Source organism: Colobus angolensis, unplaced genomic scaffold (assembly GCF_000951035.1).
Source record: "Colobus angolensis palliatus isolate OR3802 unplaced genomic scaffold, Cang.pa_1.0 Scaffold144, whole genome shotgun sequence".
Lineage (NCBI taxonomy): Eukaryota > Metazoa > Chordata > Mammalia > Primates > Cercopithecidae > Colobus > Colobus angolensis.
The window spans coordinates 2183954-2200120 of record NW_012114533.1 but is presented as its reverse complement, the minus strand read 5'-3'; the positions used below and the strand labels follow the sequence as shown (position 1 = coordinate 2200120).

At 54.1% G+C, this 16167-nt stretch overlaps 1 protein-coding gene and 1 long non-coding RNA gene across 3 annotated transcripts; both read left to right on the top strand.

The window, feature by feature from the left end:
- Nucleotides 1-1586: 1586 nt before the first annotated feature.
- Nucleotides 1587-6376, top strand: KAZALD1 (Kazal-type serine peptidase inhibitor domain 1). 2 transcript variants are annotated; one of them, XM_011935521.1, is made up of 6 exons: nucleotides 2002-2233; nucleotides 2858-2877; nucleotides 3301-3858; nucleotides 5043-5203; nucleotides 5285-5432; nucleotides 5625-6372. In XM_011935521.1, exons 3-6 carry the CDS (start codon nucleotides 3354-3356, stop codon nucleotides 5717-5719), a joined length of 909 nt encoding a protein of 302 aa, XP_011790911.1. In that variant the 5' UTR covers nucleotides 2002-2233; nucleotides 2858-2877; nucleotides 3301-3353; the 3' UTR covers nucleotides 5720-6372. The 2 variants fall into 2 exon arrangements, with proteins under 2 accessions (XP_011790910.1, XP_011790911.1); XM_011935520.1 differs by having other exon boundaries at nucleotides 1587-2877; nucleotides 5625-6376.
- Nucleotides 6377-7090: 714 nt separating this feature from the next.
- On the top strand, nucleotides 7091-8909 carry LOC105507130. Its single transcript, XR_001001048.1, has 2 exons — nucleotides 7091-7340; nucleotides 8027-8909. It is a non-coding gene; the product is annotated as an uncharacterized LOC105507130 (long non-coding RNA).
- Nucleotides 8910-16167: the final 7258 nt, after the last annotated feature.

Genomic DNA, 16167 nt, shown 5'->3' with positions numbered 1-16167 from the left:
AGCCTCCTGAGTAGCTGGGAGTACAGGCGTGCACCACCACGCCCGGCTAATTTTTGTATTTTTAGTAGAGACGGGGGTTTCACCATATCAGCCAAGCTGGTCTCCAGCTCCTGACCTCAGGTGATCCGCCTGCCTCTGCCTCCCAAAGTGCTGGGATTAAGAGGTGTGAGCTACCATGCCTGGCCCTAAAATTGTATTTTTAAAAAGACATGGTCTCTCGAACCCTTGAGCTCAAGGGATCCTATTGCCTCAGCCTCCCAAATAGCTGGGACTACAGGTGTGCACCACCACACTCCAGCTCCTCATTCTGTCATTATATTGCAGTTATTTCATGTGTCAGTGACTGAAAGTGAACGTATGATAATCTTGTGAACACAGGGTTTCACGGTGGAAAGAAAACTACATTCTATACCTCATTCCTTCTTCAGTACAAGCATCTGCCCGAAAAGGGGAAAAAAAAGGCGGGGCCATCTATTATTCAACAAATTTCAACGTCACCCTGCCCATCTGGATCTAGTCTCCCTCATTAAATGCAAAGGATGCTGCCACCTGGCTCCTCTCCCTAGCAGTATTCACATCATCTAGGCTAGAGAATCCCTTGCCTTTGGCCCGTTTTGCACAAAACCGAGTAAATGTTTTCAAAGTATAAATACGCAAAATCATTTGCTATCTCTTTACTATTTACGATGCGCATAGGTGTTACCGAAAGTTTTGGAGCCTTGACGGATAAAGTATGGGATGCTGAGGATCGGGGAATGTATCTAAACTCTCAAGTTGTGTCCTATTCAAAAAACTCCCTTCTAAAAGTATTTTTACGGTATGTAGGGTTTTACAGGAACAAAATCTCTACTTAATAACAGCTGATCCCCTTTTATTATCTTTGTGCCTACCTGGATGCACGGTTCCAGGATGTTCTCGTCACTAACCACAAGTCCACCAGAGGGCGCCGGTTCCCCGTCTATCTACTCTTCTCCATCAGCGACTCAGAAAATTCAAGTTAAACACTCAGGCAGTCTTTCACATTTAATCCACAAATATTTACCAAGAATTTGCCGTGCCACCTGGCTCGGGGCTAGGTTCACAAGATACAGTAGTGAGTTAGGCACGATTCCTACTACCAGAAGCTTAGAGCATAGGAAAGACTGAAAGTAAGCAACCGTCTACAATAGTGGGATAAGTGAAGAGTTTCCAGGTCTGTGGAGTTTGTTGTTGAAATATCGGCTCCAGGTCTTAGAAGCCGGCAGCAATTCATTAAGACATCCCGGACTTGTTTCTGCTCTGTTATCCTGGGCAAGGAGCTCCGTCCCCAAGGTGTTTTGTTAGAGCCAGAGACCTCTCCTTGATTGACTCCATTCGTCAGTCCCACAAGTCCCTGTCTCTGGTCTTTTTCATGGTTTCCCCTTCTGCCCCAGGTCGACACTTAGGCCAAGGACCAGGGATTACTCACAACTATCCGCCAGAGCTGGCTCCGCCCTTTCTTTTTCCTGTTTAAAATCCGCGGGCTCTTAGTGTTCCCGGTTCGTATATTTCCTGTTTTGATTCTCGCGACAGTTGCGAGGCCACGCGTGAAGTTCCCTTATAGTCCCTCTTTCGAATTTGAGACCAGGAGAGAGTGTCTGCCCTTGCCCCCCTCCTCAGAACCCCTCTGGCCAGGGATGGCGCCTATGTGGCTCGGGAGCCCCTGAATGAATGGGGTTGGCCCAACTCAGAGGCGCTCTCCGAAGGGAGAATGCCGGAGTCCAGGGCTCCGGTGCGCATGCGGAGTCGATCCCGCGCAGGCCGGCGGGCACCGCAGCCAGGCATTGTGGGTGGAGCCTGGCTAAGTGCCGCTCCCTCGCAGGCCGCCGATTGCTATTTCTGTCCCCCGCCCCTCCCCCGCCCCCAGCGAGCTGGCTGCGCCGCGGCTTCTCTGAGCCGCTTGGGGCCATCCGGGGAGGGGCCTGCCCGACCCGGGTTTGGCGGGCGGGCCCCCAGGAATGCTCTCCTCCCCGCCCCCGGCCCAAAGTGCCACGGTGGCAGTGGTGGCGGCCGCGAGGCCGAGTGCCTCCGGCCCTGCCAGCCTCGCAACCGTAACCTGTAATCCCGACCCGAGGGACGCCCGCCGGGGAGACCCAGCCCGCCTCTCCCTGCGGCCGCTGGTTGGCTCCGACCCCGAATCACCCGGCTCACCCGCGGGTTGCAGCACCTGCCGGATGTGGGGAGGAAGGAGGAGGCCAGATGAGGGAAGGCAGATGTAGGCGCCCAGTCTATCAGCGCCTCGGTGGGGGAGCTGGGTGGGCAAGACTGCAGTCGCTCCCAGGAACCAGCCCTGGGCTGCGGGGAGGCGAAGTTGGTTGGTCCTGCCCTCCAGGGGCGCCCCGACATCGACGTAAAATGACTTGGTACCAGAGCTCCTGCCGCCTCCCCCTTATGCAGCTGCCCTCGCCGACGCCAGGGACTGTAAAGGCAGATGGGACAGGGCCTAGCCGTTCAGCCAACACTTTGAGCTTCCCAGCCAAACTCCTACCCCCACTCCCCGCCTCTGGTCCTCACCCCCTTCCTCTCTCCTAGCCTGGGTGTCTGGTTACGGCTCCTCTGCTCGCACTGTGACTTTGGGCCAGGCTGGGGGAAATGACCCGGGAGGGTCCCGTGCGGCTACATAAAATTGGCAGCCTTAGAACCAACCAGTGGGAAGGCGGGTGCGCTAAATCGAGGGGCGGAGAGAGGGGGCGGAGGAGCTGTTTTCTGAATCCGAGCCCGTGGGCTCTCTCAGAAGTCCTCAGGCCGAAGCAGAGGTCGCTGGCGGGCCCGGCTGACTGCGCCCCTGCTTTATTTCCATAACCTTTTCTTTCGGACTCGAATCACGGCTGCTGCGAAGGGCCTAGTCCCGGACACTAGGTGAGCACTCTGTGCCCCAGGCCATAAGCAAGGGGGCATCAGCTCCCCCTGTTTCCACCCCCCATTAACAGCTTCTTCTGGAGCCGTCCATTCTCTTTGGGCAAGGATGCTCAGGGGCCAGGGATCGGAGTCGGATGGTGCACGGAAGTGGTGCTCGTGTTGGGTGTGCGTGCGCTTGAGCTTTATCACCCCTTCCTCACCTTTCTTCACTCCCAGCCATCCCCGAGAACAGCCCAACTGATTGCTAACTGCCATAACTGGATAATCCCTAGAGGGTCACTAGGCCTATGTGTTGGGGGAGTCTACTTGGTAGCAGGGGAGGGGGCGATGCTAGCGTTATGCTTTGGTACAAGAAGCAGTGAGGTTGGTCTTTCGGCACAGGTCCTGTTTCTGACCTCCTGACCTGGCTTCCCTTCCTGGCAGGGTGCCACGAACGTGCTGATGCCCCCGAGTGCTCGCAGGGCTTCCCGCTAACCATGCCGCCGCCGCCCGCAGCTGCCTTGGCGCTGCCTGTGCTCCTGCTACTGCTGATGGTGCGGACGCCGCTCCCGACCGGCGCAAGGCCGTCCTCAGGCCCAGATTACCTGCGGCGCGGCTGGCTGCGGCTGCTAGCGGAGGGCGAGGGCTGCGCTCCCTGCCGGCCAGAAGAGTGCGCCGCGCCGCGGGGTTGCCTGGCGGGCTGGGTGCGCGACGCGTGCGGCTGCTGCTGGGAATGTGCCAACCTCGAGGGCCAGCTCTGCGACCTGGACCCCAGTGCTCACTTCTACGGGCACTGCGGCGAGCAGCTTGAGTGCCGGCTGGACACAGGCGGCGACCTGAGCCGCGGAGAGGTGCCAGAACCGCTGTGTGCCTGTCGCTCGCAGAGCCCGCTCTGCGGGTCCGACGGTCACACCTACGCCCAGATCTGCCGCCTGCAGGAGGCGGCCCGCGCTCGGCCCGCTGCCAACCTCACTGTGGCACACCCGGGGCCCTGCGAATCGGGTACGCACGGCCCGGGGTCCCCACCCCAGCACTTAGGTTTCCTAGAGGCACTGCTCCCCGACCCCTGACGTCATTGGTCTCTGGCCAGCAGATCAAAATAGATAAGGCCATAGAGGCCTCGAGTCCAGTATAAAACCCTGCTCTCGCTACTGGTCCATAGAAGCTGCCACCTGAAGATGGGGGTGGGGGGTGGAGTGGAGTGAGGGTCCCGGGCTTCGTCAGCAAGCTGCATGCGCTGAACCATGTGAAAGCTCCAGAGCTGGCTGGCAGGGAGAGACAGGTCCTCTGAGGGCGCAGACACATAGCCTATGGTTTGCTCAGAACCCCTCCTCCACACACACTTTTCCCAGACCAGTGGAGTCCAGGCAGCAAAAAGGGCTCCTGTGAGATGCAATCACGTTTCATTTGGGCAGATTCTTAGAGCAGTCTGTTCACTCAGTCTCCCCACCTCTCTCCTTTCTCCTGCATTTAGGGATTAGTGAAGAGGAGCAGGAAGCTCAGCTAGTTCTCTCTCTATCCCCGGGGACTGGGGGCCATTCAGGCTTCTAGCTTTCCTTGGCAGCTTTAGTAACTTTCACTTCCTGAGCCCCGGCTCTGTGTCTGGCTCTGCTGGGGCAGTCAGAAAACAAACACCCCGCGGGGATCCCAGCAATTTCCTGCACTCCTGCAGGCCTCCTGCCTGTTGCACAAGTCCAGCTTCAGGTTCTCCGCCTTGCCGCGGGACTCCCCCAGGGGGTGCTGTGTAGGGAATGGCTGCTTTTCCGCCTTTGGGAATTGGGCCTGTTTAGAAAAGGGGAACGGGTATCTGGAAGGTTTTAGTTACAGGCACTGCGGGAAAGGCTGGGGAGGGTGGAATGAGGACAGGAGAGCAGTTGGGGACAGAGTGGCTGCCACGCTACAGTGTAGGTGTGTGTGCTTGTTTGTGCATTGGGTCTGCATGAGGTCCTATGTGCACATGTGCATGTATATCTATCTCCACGTCTGCGTGGTACCCTTGTGTGTACCAGCATCCACATCTGTGTGTACCTGTGTGTGTCACGGTGTGTTTATGGCTATGTATTTACCTCAGCATATATTGTGTTCTGCCACAAGCATGTCCACAAAAATTTGTGTATCATGTGTTTGCCAGACTGCATGCCTTTGCTGGGCCATGCTATTCTCAGACCTCCCACCTTCACCCCCAGGGCCCCAGATCGTATCACATCCATATGACACTTGGAATGTGACAGGGCAGGATGTGATCTTTGGCTGTGAGGTGTTTGCCTACCCCATGGCCTCCATCGAGTGGAGGAAGGATGGCTTGGACATCCAGCTGCCAGGGGATGACCCCCACATCTCCGTGCAGGTAGAGACGGGTGGGAGAGGCTTCTCTCAGGCAGCCCAGGGCCCTCCAGAAGGACCTCGCTGATTCCTTGCCTGGCTCCAGTTTAGGGGTGGACCCCAGAGGTTTGAGGTGACTGGCTGGCTGCAGATCCAGGCTGTGCGTCCCAGCGATGAGGGCACCTACCGCTGCCTTGCCCGCAATGCGCTGGGTCAGGTGGAGGCCCCTGCTAGCTTGACAGTGCTCACGCCTGGTAAGGGGATCCCTGAGCTCTGGGGGTTGGGGGGGATGGTGCTGGATTCCAGCTGTGAATATATAAGAAACAGTCCATGTGTCTGTGTGCATGTGCTTGCATACACAAGCATAGCCTTCCGCAGACTGGGCTATGTTGGCACTGACAGCCCCTCTCTCCTGTTCTCTCTCCTTTGCCCACGTGTGTTTGCAGACCAGCTGAATTCTACAGGCATCCCCCAGCTGCGATCACTAAACCTGGTTCCTGAGGAGGAAGCTGAGAGTCAAGAGAGTGACGATTACTACTAGCTCTGGCCCATGGGGGGTGGGTGAGCAGCTATAGTGTTCATCCCTGCTCTTGAAAAGACCTGGAAAGGGGAGCAGAGTCCCTTCATGGACTGCTTTCATGGGGATGATCATGGGAGGCCTATTTAACTCCAAGGTAGCAGGGTGGTAGGGGAGAGACAAAAGCTGGAGGAGGTTAGGGAGAGAGGCTGAGACCAAGACCGGTGGGGTATAAAGGGGCCCATGCAGGAGATGCCCTGGCCAGTAGGACCTCCAACAGGTTGTTCCCCAGGCTGGGATGGGGGCCGGAGCAGACATGGAGGCGCAGGCACCAGGATTCTCCACTTCATCCAGCCCTGCTCCGCCACACTTCTAACTGCCCTTCCTCCCAGGCCCTGGTTCTTGCTATTTTCTGGTCCCCAACGTTTACCTAGCTTGTTTGCCCTTTCCCCAAACTCATCTTCCAGAACTTTTCCCTCTCTCCTAAGCCCCAGTTGCACCTACTGACTGCAAGTCCCCTTTGCTGTCTGCCCGCTTTTGCACAAGAGAGAGCACAGCAGACCATGGCTTAGTTCAGTGCAGAGAGATGGGTGAGGCCAGCTCCAGATCTTATACCGCTCTGTACTGGACAAAACCTAGCACAGGGCTAGGCACCAATAAAGATTTCTAATGATGCACAGACAGATGCACAGACAGTTTATGCGGATGTCCACATGAAAACTGAATATCCCTGGAAGGCCTCCCACACTAACAGAACTCTGGCTTCTAGAAACTGCAGGGCCTGCTCTCTAAGCACATGCCTGCCAGATGTACAGAGAGAAGGTTTGAACTTGGGCCTATCCTGCCTTTGAGGGAGGGAGGCTGGAGCCATTTGGTTGGAGGGAAGTTATCTTCCCAGTATGCCCTCCATTGGGGCTGGTATACATTACCTGCTTCTGTGCTCATCTTACTCCAAACGCTTCCTCAGGCCAGAATGGGGAATCAGGCCTATGTGGGTAGGCCCCCAAAATGAATGCATAGAGAGAGGAGGGTAGAAGTTTGGTCACCTGTGTGGTCCATACTCTTCCCCAGCTCCCATAGGAATCTACCCTTTTCCTGCAGAAGCCAGAGCCATGGTAAGCGTGTTTCCTATCTGCCCCAATTGTGACCTGTCCTCTCTGGCTTGGGGTCCCCAAATCTCTTTCCTCATTCTCCTTACCTAGCTCAGGGACACTGGTGAGACTCAATGTTTATTTAACGATTGACGGAGAGAATGAAAGCATAAGTCAGCGAGGCCGAGACACTGTGTGTGGATGGCGACACCCTCCTACACGCCAGCGCTCCACCCGGATCCTGGCGCCACTGCGGGGGGGCCTGCCCTTCGCTCAGAGTCAGAGTTTGTCTTCTGAGGCCTAACGCAGGGAGCCTGGCCTCATGGGCGGGGCGTGGTCCGGAACTCCAACCCCAGGTCCTGCTTGGCCGCCCCTCCCGCGGCTACGCACGACTCCATCTACTGCTGCCATGACCCGGGTCCTTAAGCCAGCGACAGTGTTTATTGCCGAACCCAGGCTGGAGCCGGGTGGCCCCAGGAGCCGCGCACAACAGCGCAAGCGGGTTGGATACTGGGAGCCGATTCCAGGGCGCCCACAGAAGCAGAATCAGAGGGGTAGGCGGGGGTGGGGCGTGCTGTTCGGCACCGTGGCCAAAATCCACTCGGTGCTGAAAGAGGGAACTTGGGTGAGTCCCAGCATCAGCCAGGGAATCCGCCCCTAGCTTGTTCTTCGCCCAGCTGGGCTCCAAGGCGCCCTCTGCGGGCCCATAGCCCCTACCGCGTCCACCTGCAGAGCAGAGGCTCCTCACCAAAAGCCCACCCCACCAGAGAGGGTCACGCAGGTCCCGGGGAATCCGTACTCCTTGATCGCGTTAGCCGACTTTGTAGGTGTTCAGGAGCAGCCTCCTAGCAGCCTCAGTTTTCCCCTCAGCCGCCCTGCTGGTTCAAGCCCCACATCCTGGAATGGGAGAACTGTTGTCCACCGCCCCCTCCCTCCCCGCACCCCGCCTCTGCTGCAGCGGACCCGCTTTAATAACGTCGCTGGAAAGTGACATGCGATTTATTATTAAAGTAATGCGGGCGCGGGGACGGGAAAGGTTTAATAAACGTGCTGAGATGCCGAGGATTATTCACCGCAAATAAATGAGAGCGCGGGCGGCGTTTTAATAAATAATTTCCCGCTGCTCCCGGGGGAAGGGAGGGGAGGGGAAGGGAGGAGGAGGGGGAGGCTGAGCCGCTGCCAGAACTCCCGGTTTCGCCTCCCTACGGGCTTCCAAGCCATCCCCGGTTTCGTGTCCTAGGTTGCTCACACCCGAGATCTGAGGTTACAGGAGCGCCGACCCAGAGTTGCCCAGGCCTGAAGGCGAGAGGCTCAGTCGCACCCTACATTCCCCCACCTCCGAGATTTTAAGTATAGTCCGCTTGAAAACCATGGAATGCTCTTTCTTTTGGCTCCTACCCAGAAATCTGGAGTCCGGACCAACCGGGGCAGGAAGGGTCCGTCGGACCAGCCCCTCCCAAGCCGAGGCTTCCAGATCTCGGCCGGGCTCTTCTTCTTGCTTTTAGCTGAGCCGGGCTGGGCGTGCCTCTCTCCTCCACCTAGGGCAGGGTGTGAAGAGGAAGCCAGAGGGGGCTGTCTGAAAATGACCTTGATCCCCTCCTCGGGCTGTCGTGAGGCGGAGGGCCGCTTCGCCTGGCTGCTCGTCATCGCTAAGGCTCCAAAGAAGGGTTGTGCAGCCGTGGTGGTATAACCGAGGGTGTCCTGGAGAAGCCCAGCCCTTGGCGCTCTGGTGATCGGGGGGTTGATGTGCGGACTGGGCAGAACTGAGCCCGAAGCCGGAGAGCGCCCCTCAAAAAGAAGCCTGGAAGCCCGAGAGATGAACCCGACTCAGAGAGGGCAAAGACTGCAGACCTTGGGGACCGAGGACACGCTCACCACGCTGGTGGGAGCTGGGGGGAGGGTGCGGGCGGTGGCGTGCGGGGAATCGCCTGGGGAACACCTGGCTCTGCAAGTTTTGTGCCTTAGCGGAAAGAGGCGACATCTCTGGCAACTTGGGAGTACAGGAAGTGGCGAAGGAGTGCCATCTGGTGGATCATTCTGGTAGTGACACTCAGACCTGGGCCAGGGGCCTGGAGACAATTTACTTGACTGGAAAAATCTGAGTAAAAAAACAGATGCTTCAATTTGTATTCATTTAATGTATGTGAATGTGCACGTGTATGTGTAGCATATATTGATATGATATCTATATGTAAAATCTAATATATCCATAGTAGTTATGTGTGCATTGTATGTATACATGTATACATCTAAATGCATATTATACATGTAGTTTTTTTTTGAGATGGAGTCTTACTCTGTTGCCCAGGCTGGATTGCAGTTGTGCTATCTCAGCTCACTGTAATCAGATTCGAGCGATTCTCCTGCCTCAGCCTCCCAAGTAGCTGGGATTACAGGTGTGCATCACCATGCCCAGCTAATTTTTTGTATTTTTAGTAGAGATGTGGTTTCACCATGTTGGCCAGGCTGGTCTCCAACTCCTGATCTCCAGTGATCTGCCCGCCTCGGCCTCCCAAAGTGCTGGGATTACAGGCATGAGTCACCACGCCTGGCCTACATGTAGGTTTTGTATGTATGTATGTGTGTGCAAAAGTATATATGGGTGTATTGTTATATGTATATGTATAGACATTTATTTTCAAGTATATATTCCATTATGTATCATTCATTCATTCATTCTTTTTTTTTTTTTAGAGACAGGATCTTACTCTGTCACCCAGCCTGGAATACAGTAGCACTTTCATAGCTCACTGCAGCCCCAAACTCCTGGGCTCAAGTGATCCTCGTGTCTTAGCCTCCTGAGTAGCTGGGAATTACAGGCATGAGCCATGATGCCTGGCTGTGTCATATTCTTTCTACAAATATTTGTTATGTACCAGCACTGGGGCTACATCAAGGGAAAAAAATTGCCTATAACCCAAGCACTTTGGGAGGCTGAAATAGGAGGATTGCTTGAGCCCAGGAGTTCGAGACCAGCCTGAGTAACATAGTAAAGCCCTGTGACAAAAAACATTTTTAAAAATTTGTTGGGTGTGATGGCACATACCTGTAATCCTAGCTACTCTAGCAGCTGAGGCAGGTGGATTGCTTGAGTCAGGAGTTCAGGCTGCCAGTGAGCTATGATTGTACCACTCCAGCCTGGGTGACAGAGCCTTAAAAGAAAATTGTTCCTGCCCTCATGAAACATGAGGAACAGTCTAAGATGTGTATGTATACTGATGATAATTTTGTATTTTTATATTTCCGGGATTATGCACACACGCACATATAATATTGTCTAATATGTGTATATGCGAGAGTAGATAGGCTTAAACTCTGGTAGGCCTGGAGATTCCCTGGTTTTTTGCTCACAATCACTGGTCCTGTCACCTGGAGCTCTATTCTGAGCATGAAGGCAGCTGAGGGCAGAGGGAAAGAAGCTAGAGACATAGGCCTGTTGCCTCCTAGGATGCACTGTGGTTATTTCCTCAGCCTTCTGATTGACTGAATTCTTTCTAAACTGGGAACAGCTGTGTAAGTCCATGCGTGGTAAGGAACTGTTAGTGCACATCAAGTCTTGCCTCTGCTCAGTGCTGGGGAAGGGTGGCAGTGGGGTCTGGGAGGCTGGGGTAAGAGGCTAGGTTCTCTGAGGGCACTTAGAGACCGGGAGGGATAAATTCTGGGAGGCAGTGAGCTCTGGGAGTCACTTGCGGATAATGGGGGGTGGTTTGAGGTCACTTGGGGAGGGATGGGGTGGTGGGATAGAGAAAGGAGCGGAAGTGAGTAATGAGGTTGGGGTTGAGGATGGAATTGGGGTGGGGGCAGGGCAGAGATAGAGGCTCTGGTGGCAGGGATACACCTGTCTGGGGGTGGAGCCTGGAAGCCATCTTGGGGGAGTCATCCCTCCCTCCCCACCCCCACCCCCACTCTGTCTCTAAGCTGGGCCCCAGTTTAGCCCTCTCTCTGCTCAAGCTGGCTCTCAGATGCGCTGGGGCAGAGGAGGAGAGCTAAGGCTCCAGGGCCTGGCCTGGCTTAGGTGACTCACTTAAATGGTGGGCGAGGTGGGGCAGGGTTCACAATACCAGCATCCCATGAAGCCTTGTCCCAGCCACCTGGGTCATTTCCCACCCAGCTGCCATTACCAGCTTCCAGTATGGGCACGGCCCAAGGGGTTCAAACAAGGGTGGGGCGTAGACCTGCAAAAGGTCATAGAATATCCACCCATTCCACCAACACACACATATTTCTAGGACTGAAGTGGGAAAGTGCTTCTGAATCATTTCTTCCTTTCCCTGCTTTTGCTATATGCTTTCCAGATGCAGTCAAGTCTGGGAGTCTCCAGGTGCCACCTCAACCTTTGGTCTATGGTAATACTCATACCTCTCCCCTTCCTTCTCACCCACCCTTGCTGGACTACCAGGGTTTCTGCCCCTTCACTGCCTTTTCCCCTTTCTTCAGGGCCTCTTTTTTTCCCCCAGCGTTGAGGCCTTAGATCCCTGGGCTGTGTCCTTGCTGGTTAGGGAGTGTGGTTGGGGTGGGGGGGATTGTTAAAAACGCAAGCTAGTTCCTGGCCTGGATTTATTTTTCTGATTGATTTATCTTTTAGAGGCAGGGTCTTGCTATGTTGCCCAGACTAGACTTGAAGTCCTGGGCTCAAGAGATCCTTCTGCCTCAGCCTCCCGAGTAGTTGGGTCTATAGGCACATGCCACTGTGCCTGGTCTGGATTTGGTTTTGACATTTACCCTTCCACTTGGGCAACTGAAGGCTCTCTGGACAGGGTGGACAGTTATGAAAGTCCAGTTACCCCACAATCAAATCTCATCCCATTCTCTTGGTGGGGAGAACCTTGAAGTACTCAGTACCTTCACTGAAATAAGGGCTGGAGTCCCCTGGGAGAAAAGACAGGGTCTCTATGAGAAGTGGTGACAGCTTGAGGGAAGTAATGGCGTCTCCCAGGATAAGGGTTGAGGACTCTAGGGACAATTACTTCCTGCTACCCCCACCCCAAGAGCTGGAGTAGGGCTGGAGAAGGCCCCACAGTTCTCCTGGGCCTAACTCCTTAGTGTCAGAGGGGTTAAGTTCTAGGGGCAGTAGTGGGGGGTTTCTACGGGGAGTAATCTCTGAAGGGTAATGGTGGGTCTTTGCACAGGAGGTTTTGCAGTATGGGATTGAGTCTCAGTTCCACTGCTTTGTTTTCTTTTCTTTTCCTTTTTTTTTTTAAAGTCCGGGTGTCTCTTTGTTGCCCAGACTAAAATGGCATGATCATGGCTCACTGCACCCTTGAACTCCTGAGCTGGAGCAATCAATCCTCCCGCCTCAGCTTCTTGAGTAGCTGGGAGTACAGTCATGCACCACCCTACTCAGCCAGTTCTACTGCTTTTGAAGTGCGTACTTTGGGTAGGTTTCTTAACCTTCCTTCTTCTGTGTCCTCTTCTGCAATATAGTGATAAAATTCACTCCACAGGGGTTATGACAAGGATTAGAGATCTTATAAGCAATATGTCTGTGCTCAACAAACGTCAGTTTTATTATGCACTACTATTTTGGGGCAGATGATCTACATGGAGATGGGGGCTGGGTGCCCAGTGCAGAGCTTCCTGCTGAAGTGGGTTTGTTGGAGAATGGGGTGATTGCAGTCTTGGCACCTGCCTGGAGGAGGCCTTAGAAATTGGGCCTTAGGAAAAGGAGAAAGGCTGAGGCAGGATAGAGATGGGCAGGGACTGGGCTTCCAGAGAGCTCAACAGTCTTCACCCCTACCCCTAGCCCTCCTCAGGGAGCCCTTGTCAGAACCCGGGGCTCTACCTCTGTGCTTCTGAGGAGGGGCATCCCCCAAAGTCACCTCCATCCATCTCTTTTATCTGGGCTGATGAAGGGCTAGAGCTCCAGTGGGGCCTCTGATGGGGAACAGATACAGACCAGGCGGAAGCAGCCGGAACTGTGCTGGGCTGGAGCTGAGGACTGGGCCAGGGGGTCAGTGAAGACAGATAAAGCTCAGAGCAGCTGGAGGCTCAAGGGACCTGGGGCGGGGGAGCAGCAGGGGCTGAGGGCCGGCTGTGTCCTGGGAGGAGGCAAGGCCGGAAGCTTCTGATGGGGACCAGTGTCCATCAAGGACTTCAAATGACCAGACAAAGCCTTTAATGACTCTTTGGGAGGAGGGAAGTGGGGACGGAGCTGCCTCCCCCAGACACGGGTGCAGGAAGGCCAAGGTGCCTGCTGAGAGTGAGGGCTGATCCTGGGAGAAGTCAAAACTTAGAACAGGGGGAACCCTCCAGGCACAGGGCAGCGGTTCTGGAGCTGCCTTACCTTTAAGGCAGAGAGCGATGGGAAAAGGATTGGGAAGCGATTCTGTGATTTTAGTTCCTGTTTTAATTAACTTTGAAGGGCTTGGGTCCTCCCTGAATGCCAGGGAGGGGAGCAGAGCAGACATTTATTTTCCTCTTTTCCCTTTTAAAGACAATTTTATTAAATCACTTTGTTTTCATTCTGGCTTGAACATAGGGCGTTTAAATGGAAAAGTAATTATTTCACCTCGTTTGCTTATGGAGAGAGGGGAGTCAGGAAAGGGAGGGACGCCAGTGAGAGGAAGAGGCTGCAGCCTCAAGCCCAGTGTGCACACAGCATGTGTGCACACACAACCATGCTCACACTTTCACCATAATCCACATCCACATATCTCTCACTCTAGCACACGTATACAATCCCAAATGCAGACACTTCAGTACTTACACGCACACATCCACATTCTCCTGACACACACTCCTTCACCACAGCCATACTTACTCTCTCATGAGTACTCTCTCAGAAGTACTCTCTCTCATGCACACTCACAGCACATTGTGCTCACAATACAGGCACCGTCACAGTTCACTTAGATACCTTCCAAGCACCCATGGGTGTGTATGCACGCACTCGTTCACACACGTGCACGCATGCACACACACAACCCCGATGCAGTCCAGTACTTCCAAGCCTATTGCATTACACCATCAGAAGTACACACAGTTTCAGACACACAATTACACAGACGCCCATTCTCAAATACACAGGCACACCCTGACAAGCAGCCTTGGGGACAGACATGTGAGGGGGGCATTGTCACGGAGAAGGTGAAAGAGTGGTGGAACGCTCCCTCTTACTGGGGTTCCTGAGTCCCCAGGTCGACCTAGGCTACTCCATGAGCCCCTTTCTCTGTTCCCGTAAAGTTCTCTGAATGATTGCTTGTGACCTTGATTCCGTAGCCTCTGGGACAGTCGCTCCCAGCAACCTAGCCCCCCACCTCAGATCACTGGGGCAAGGCAAGAGGCCCCACAGGTTTTCTGGGTTCAGCCGGCTCTCATCAGGACCCAGGTTCTAACTCCGGCTTCCCCGACTCCAGACGCCCCTCACTGACGTGTGAACCAGCGTTGGAGGGGTTAAAACTTCTGTAGCGCGCCCCCCTCCACCTCCCACCCCTGGCTGGTACAAGAAGGGCCAGTTTGCTCCGTACCTGTACTTTGTCTTCATCTGTCACCCCTTCTGACAGTCAGATACATCTTGTGGGGAGGGGCGTGGGGGGCGAGGGAGCAATAATTAACCTCTCCCGTCTCATCCCCCAAATGCCGTTGCCTCTGCAGCGGTTGCATGGGGTCTGCCGAGGAGAAAGAGGGAAAGGGAGGAGATGGAGATGGGGAGAGGGGAGAGGGAGAAAGTGGGACGCTTCCAGGGCCGCGAGAGGGAGCAGAGAGGAAAGGCCCTGACATTTACTGCTCTGCCAACCTCTTTTCCGCACCCTTCTTTCCACTCCTCTTCCTAGGGGAGCTGTGGGCAGGTGGGAGAGGCGATTCGAGCAATAGGAGAAACCTGCCGTACTCACCACCGTTCCCTCATAGCAGAGGCTCCTGGCGGGGGTTGGGGGCAGAGCATGGTGGGGAAGACAATCTTCATGTATGAGCTCTGCAAAGGGACCCGCAGACTTTACAGCATACTGGGCAGGGATAGAGGGGGTGGCTGCCCTGTACTGGCGTTTCATGTTGCTGTCAAATGAACAGAGCTTGTGTTAAGAACCAATTTTTCTTCCAATCAATGAAGGGGGAAGATGTCTTGGGTCATTCCTGAAGCAGTCAAATGACTCCAATGCCAAGGAGCTGTGGCTCAAAGGGGACTTCAGATTTGGGCTGGGAAACAGAGGACTCTCGAAAAAGTCAAGCAAGCCCCTAGGCAGTGGCTGGAATTAGAGCTTGGGTAAGGGAATATAAATTTGTCTTGGGCTGGGTCCTTGGATGAAGCCGGGGGGAATAAGGGTCAGTAAGAAACACCCAGCCAAGGAGAACTTTGGCAGGAGAGAATCAGCGGTGATGGAAAGGAGAGGGGTTGCTGTCACCACTGGGGACACAGAGAGACAGGGCCCGGCCTGTCCCCTGGGCAGGCTGAAGGCCAGAAGATTCTAGATTTTTCCACCACTTTAAAGAAGTTGTTAGTCAAATCTATCATCTTTACGGTTTTGTTTGGTTTTGTGTTTGTTTTTTTGAGACACAGTCTCTCTCGGTAGCCCAGGCTGGAGTGCAGTGGCTCCATCTCGGCTCAATGCAACCTCTGCCTCCCAGATTCGAGTGATTCTTGTGCCTCAGCCTCCCAAGTAGCTGGGATTACAGGCATGCCCCATCACACCCAGCTAATTTTTGTAATTTTAGCAGAGACATGTTGGCCTGGCTGGTCTCAAACTCCCAATCTCATGTGATCCACCTGCCTCAACCTCACAAAGTGCTGGGATTACAGGTATGCACCACTGCACCCAGCCTCATCTTTTAAGATTTGATTTAATTTAATTTAATTTAATTTAATTTTTTTGAGACAAGATCTCTGTCTCCTAGGCTGGCATGCAGTGGTGTGATTATAGCTCACAGCAGCCTTGAACTTCTGGGCTGAAGGGATCCTCCTGCCTCAGCCTCCTGAGTAGCTGGGGCTACAGGCACATGCCACCAAGCCCCAAATATTTGTCATTTTGTTATTTTTAATTTTTTTTTTTTTTTGGAGAGATGGGGGTCTCGCCTTGTTGCCTGGGCATTTGTCATCTTTATGGTGTCTGAGATATAGGACCTTTTCTCTAAGGTCTCTGAGTTGTGAACACAGTATTGTCCATGAGTCAGAATTCCTGATAGGACCTTTTCTCTAAGGTCTCTGAGTTATGAACACAGTATTATCCATGAGTCAGAATTCCTGGGTTTTAACCCTAGTTCTACCACTAGCTAACTGTGTGATGGAAGATAAGTTACTTAACCTCTCTGGACCTCAGCTTTCTCACTTATAAATTGGGAAGGGGGCTGCTGATGAGATAAACTCTACAGACAATGCTGATACTGATATCTATAATCTTCTATGACCTGAGGAAACTTGTTTAGGGCCAGCTGTGCCCTCCTCCAGCC

Excerpts from the sequence above, each read along its gene's own strand:
- KAZALD1 (XM_011935520.1), top strand. The coding sequence starts at position 3,354 with ATGCCGCCGCCGCCCGCAGCTGCCTTGGCGCTGCCTGTGCTCCTGCTA. Across the intron at positions 3,859-5,042 it reads CCCGGGGCCCTGCGAATCGG|GGCCCCAGATCGTATCACAT; the intron begins GTACGCACGGCC and ends CTTCACCCCCAG. Across the intron at positions 5,204-5,284 it reads ACCCCCACATCTCCGTGCAG|TTTAGGGGTGGACCCCAGAG; the intron begins GTAGAGACGGGT and ends GCCTGGCTCCAG.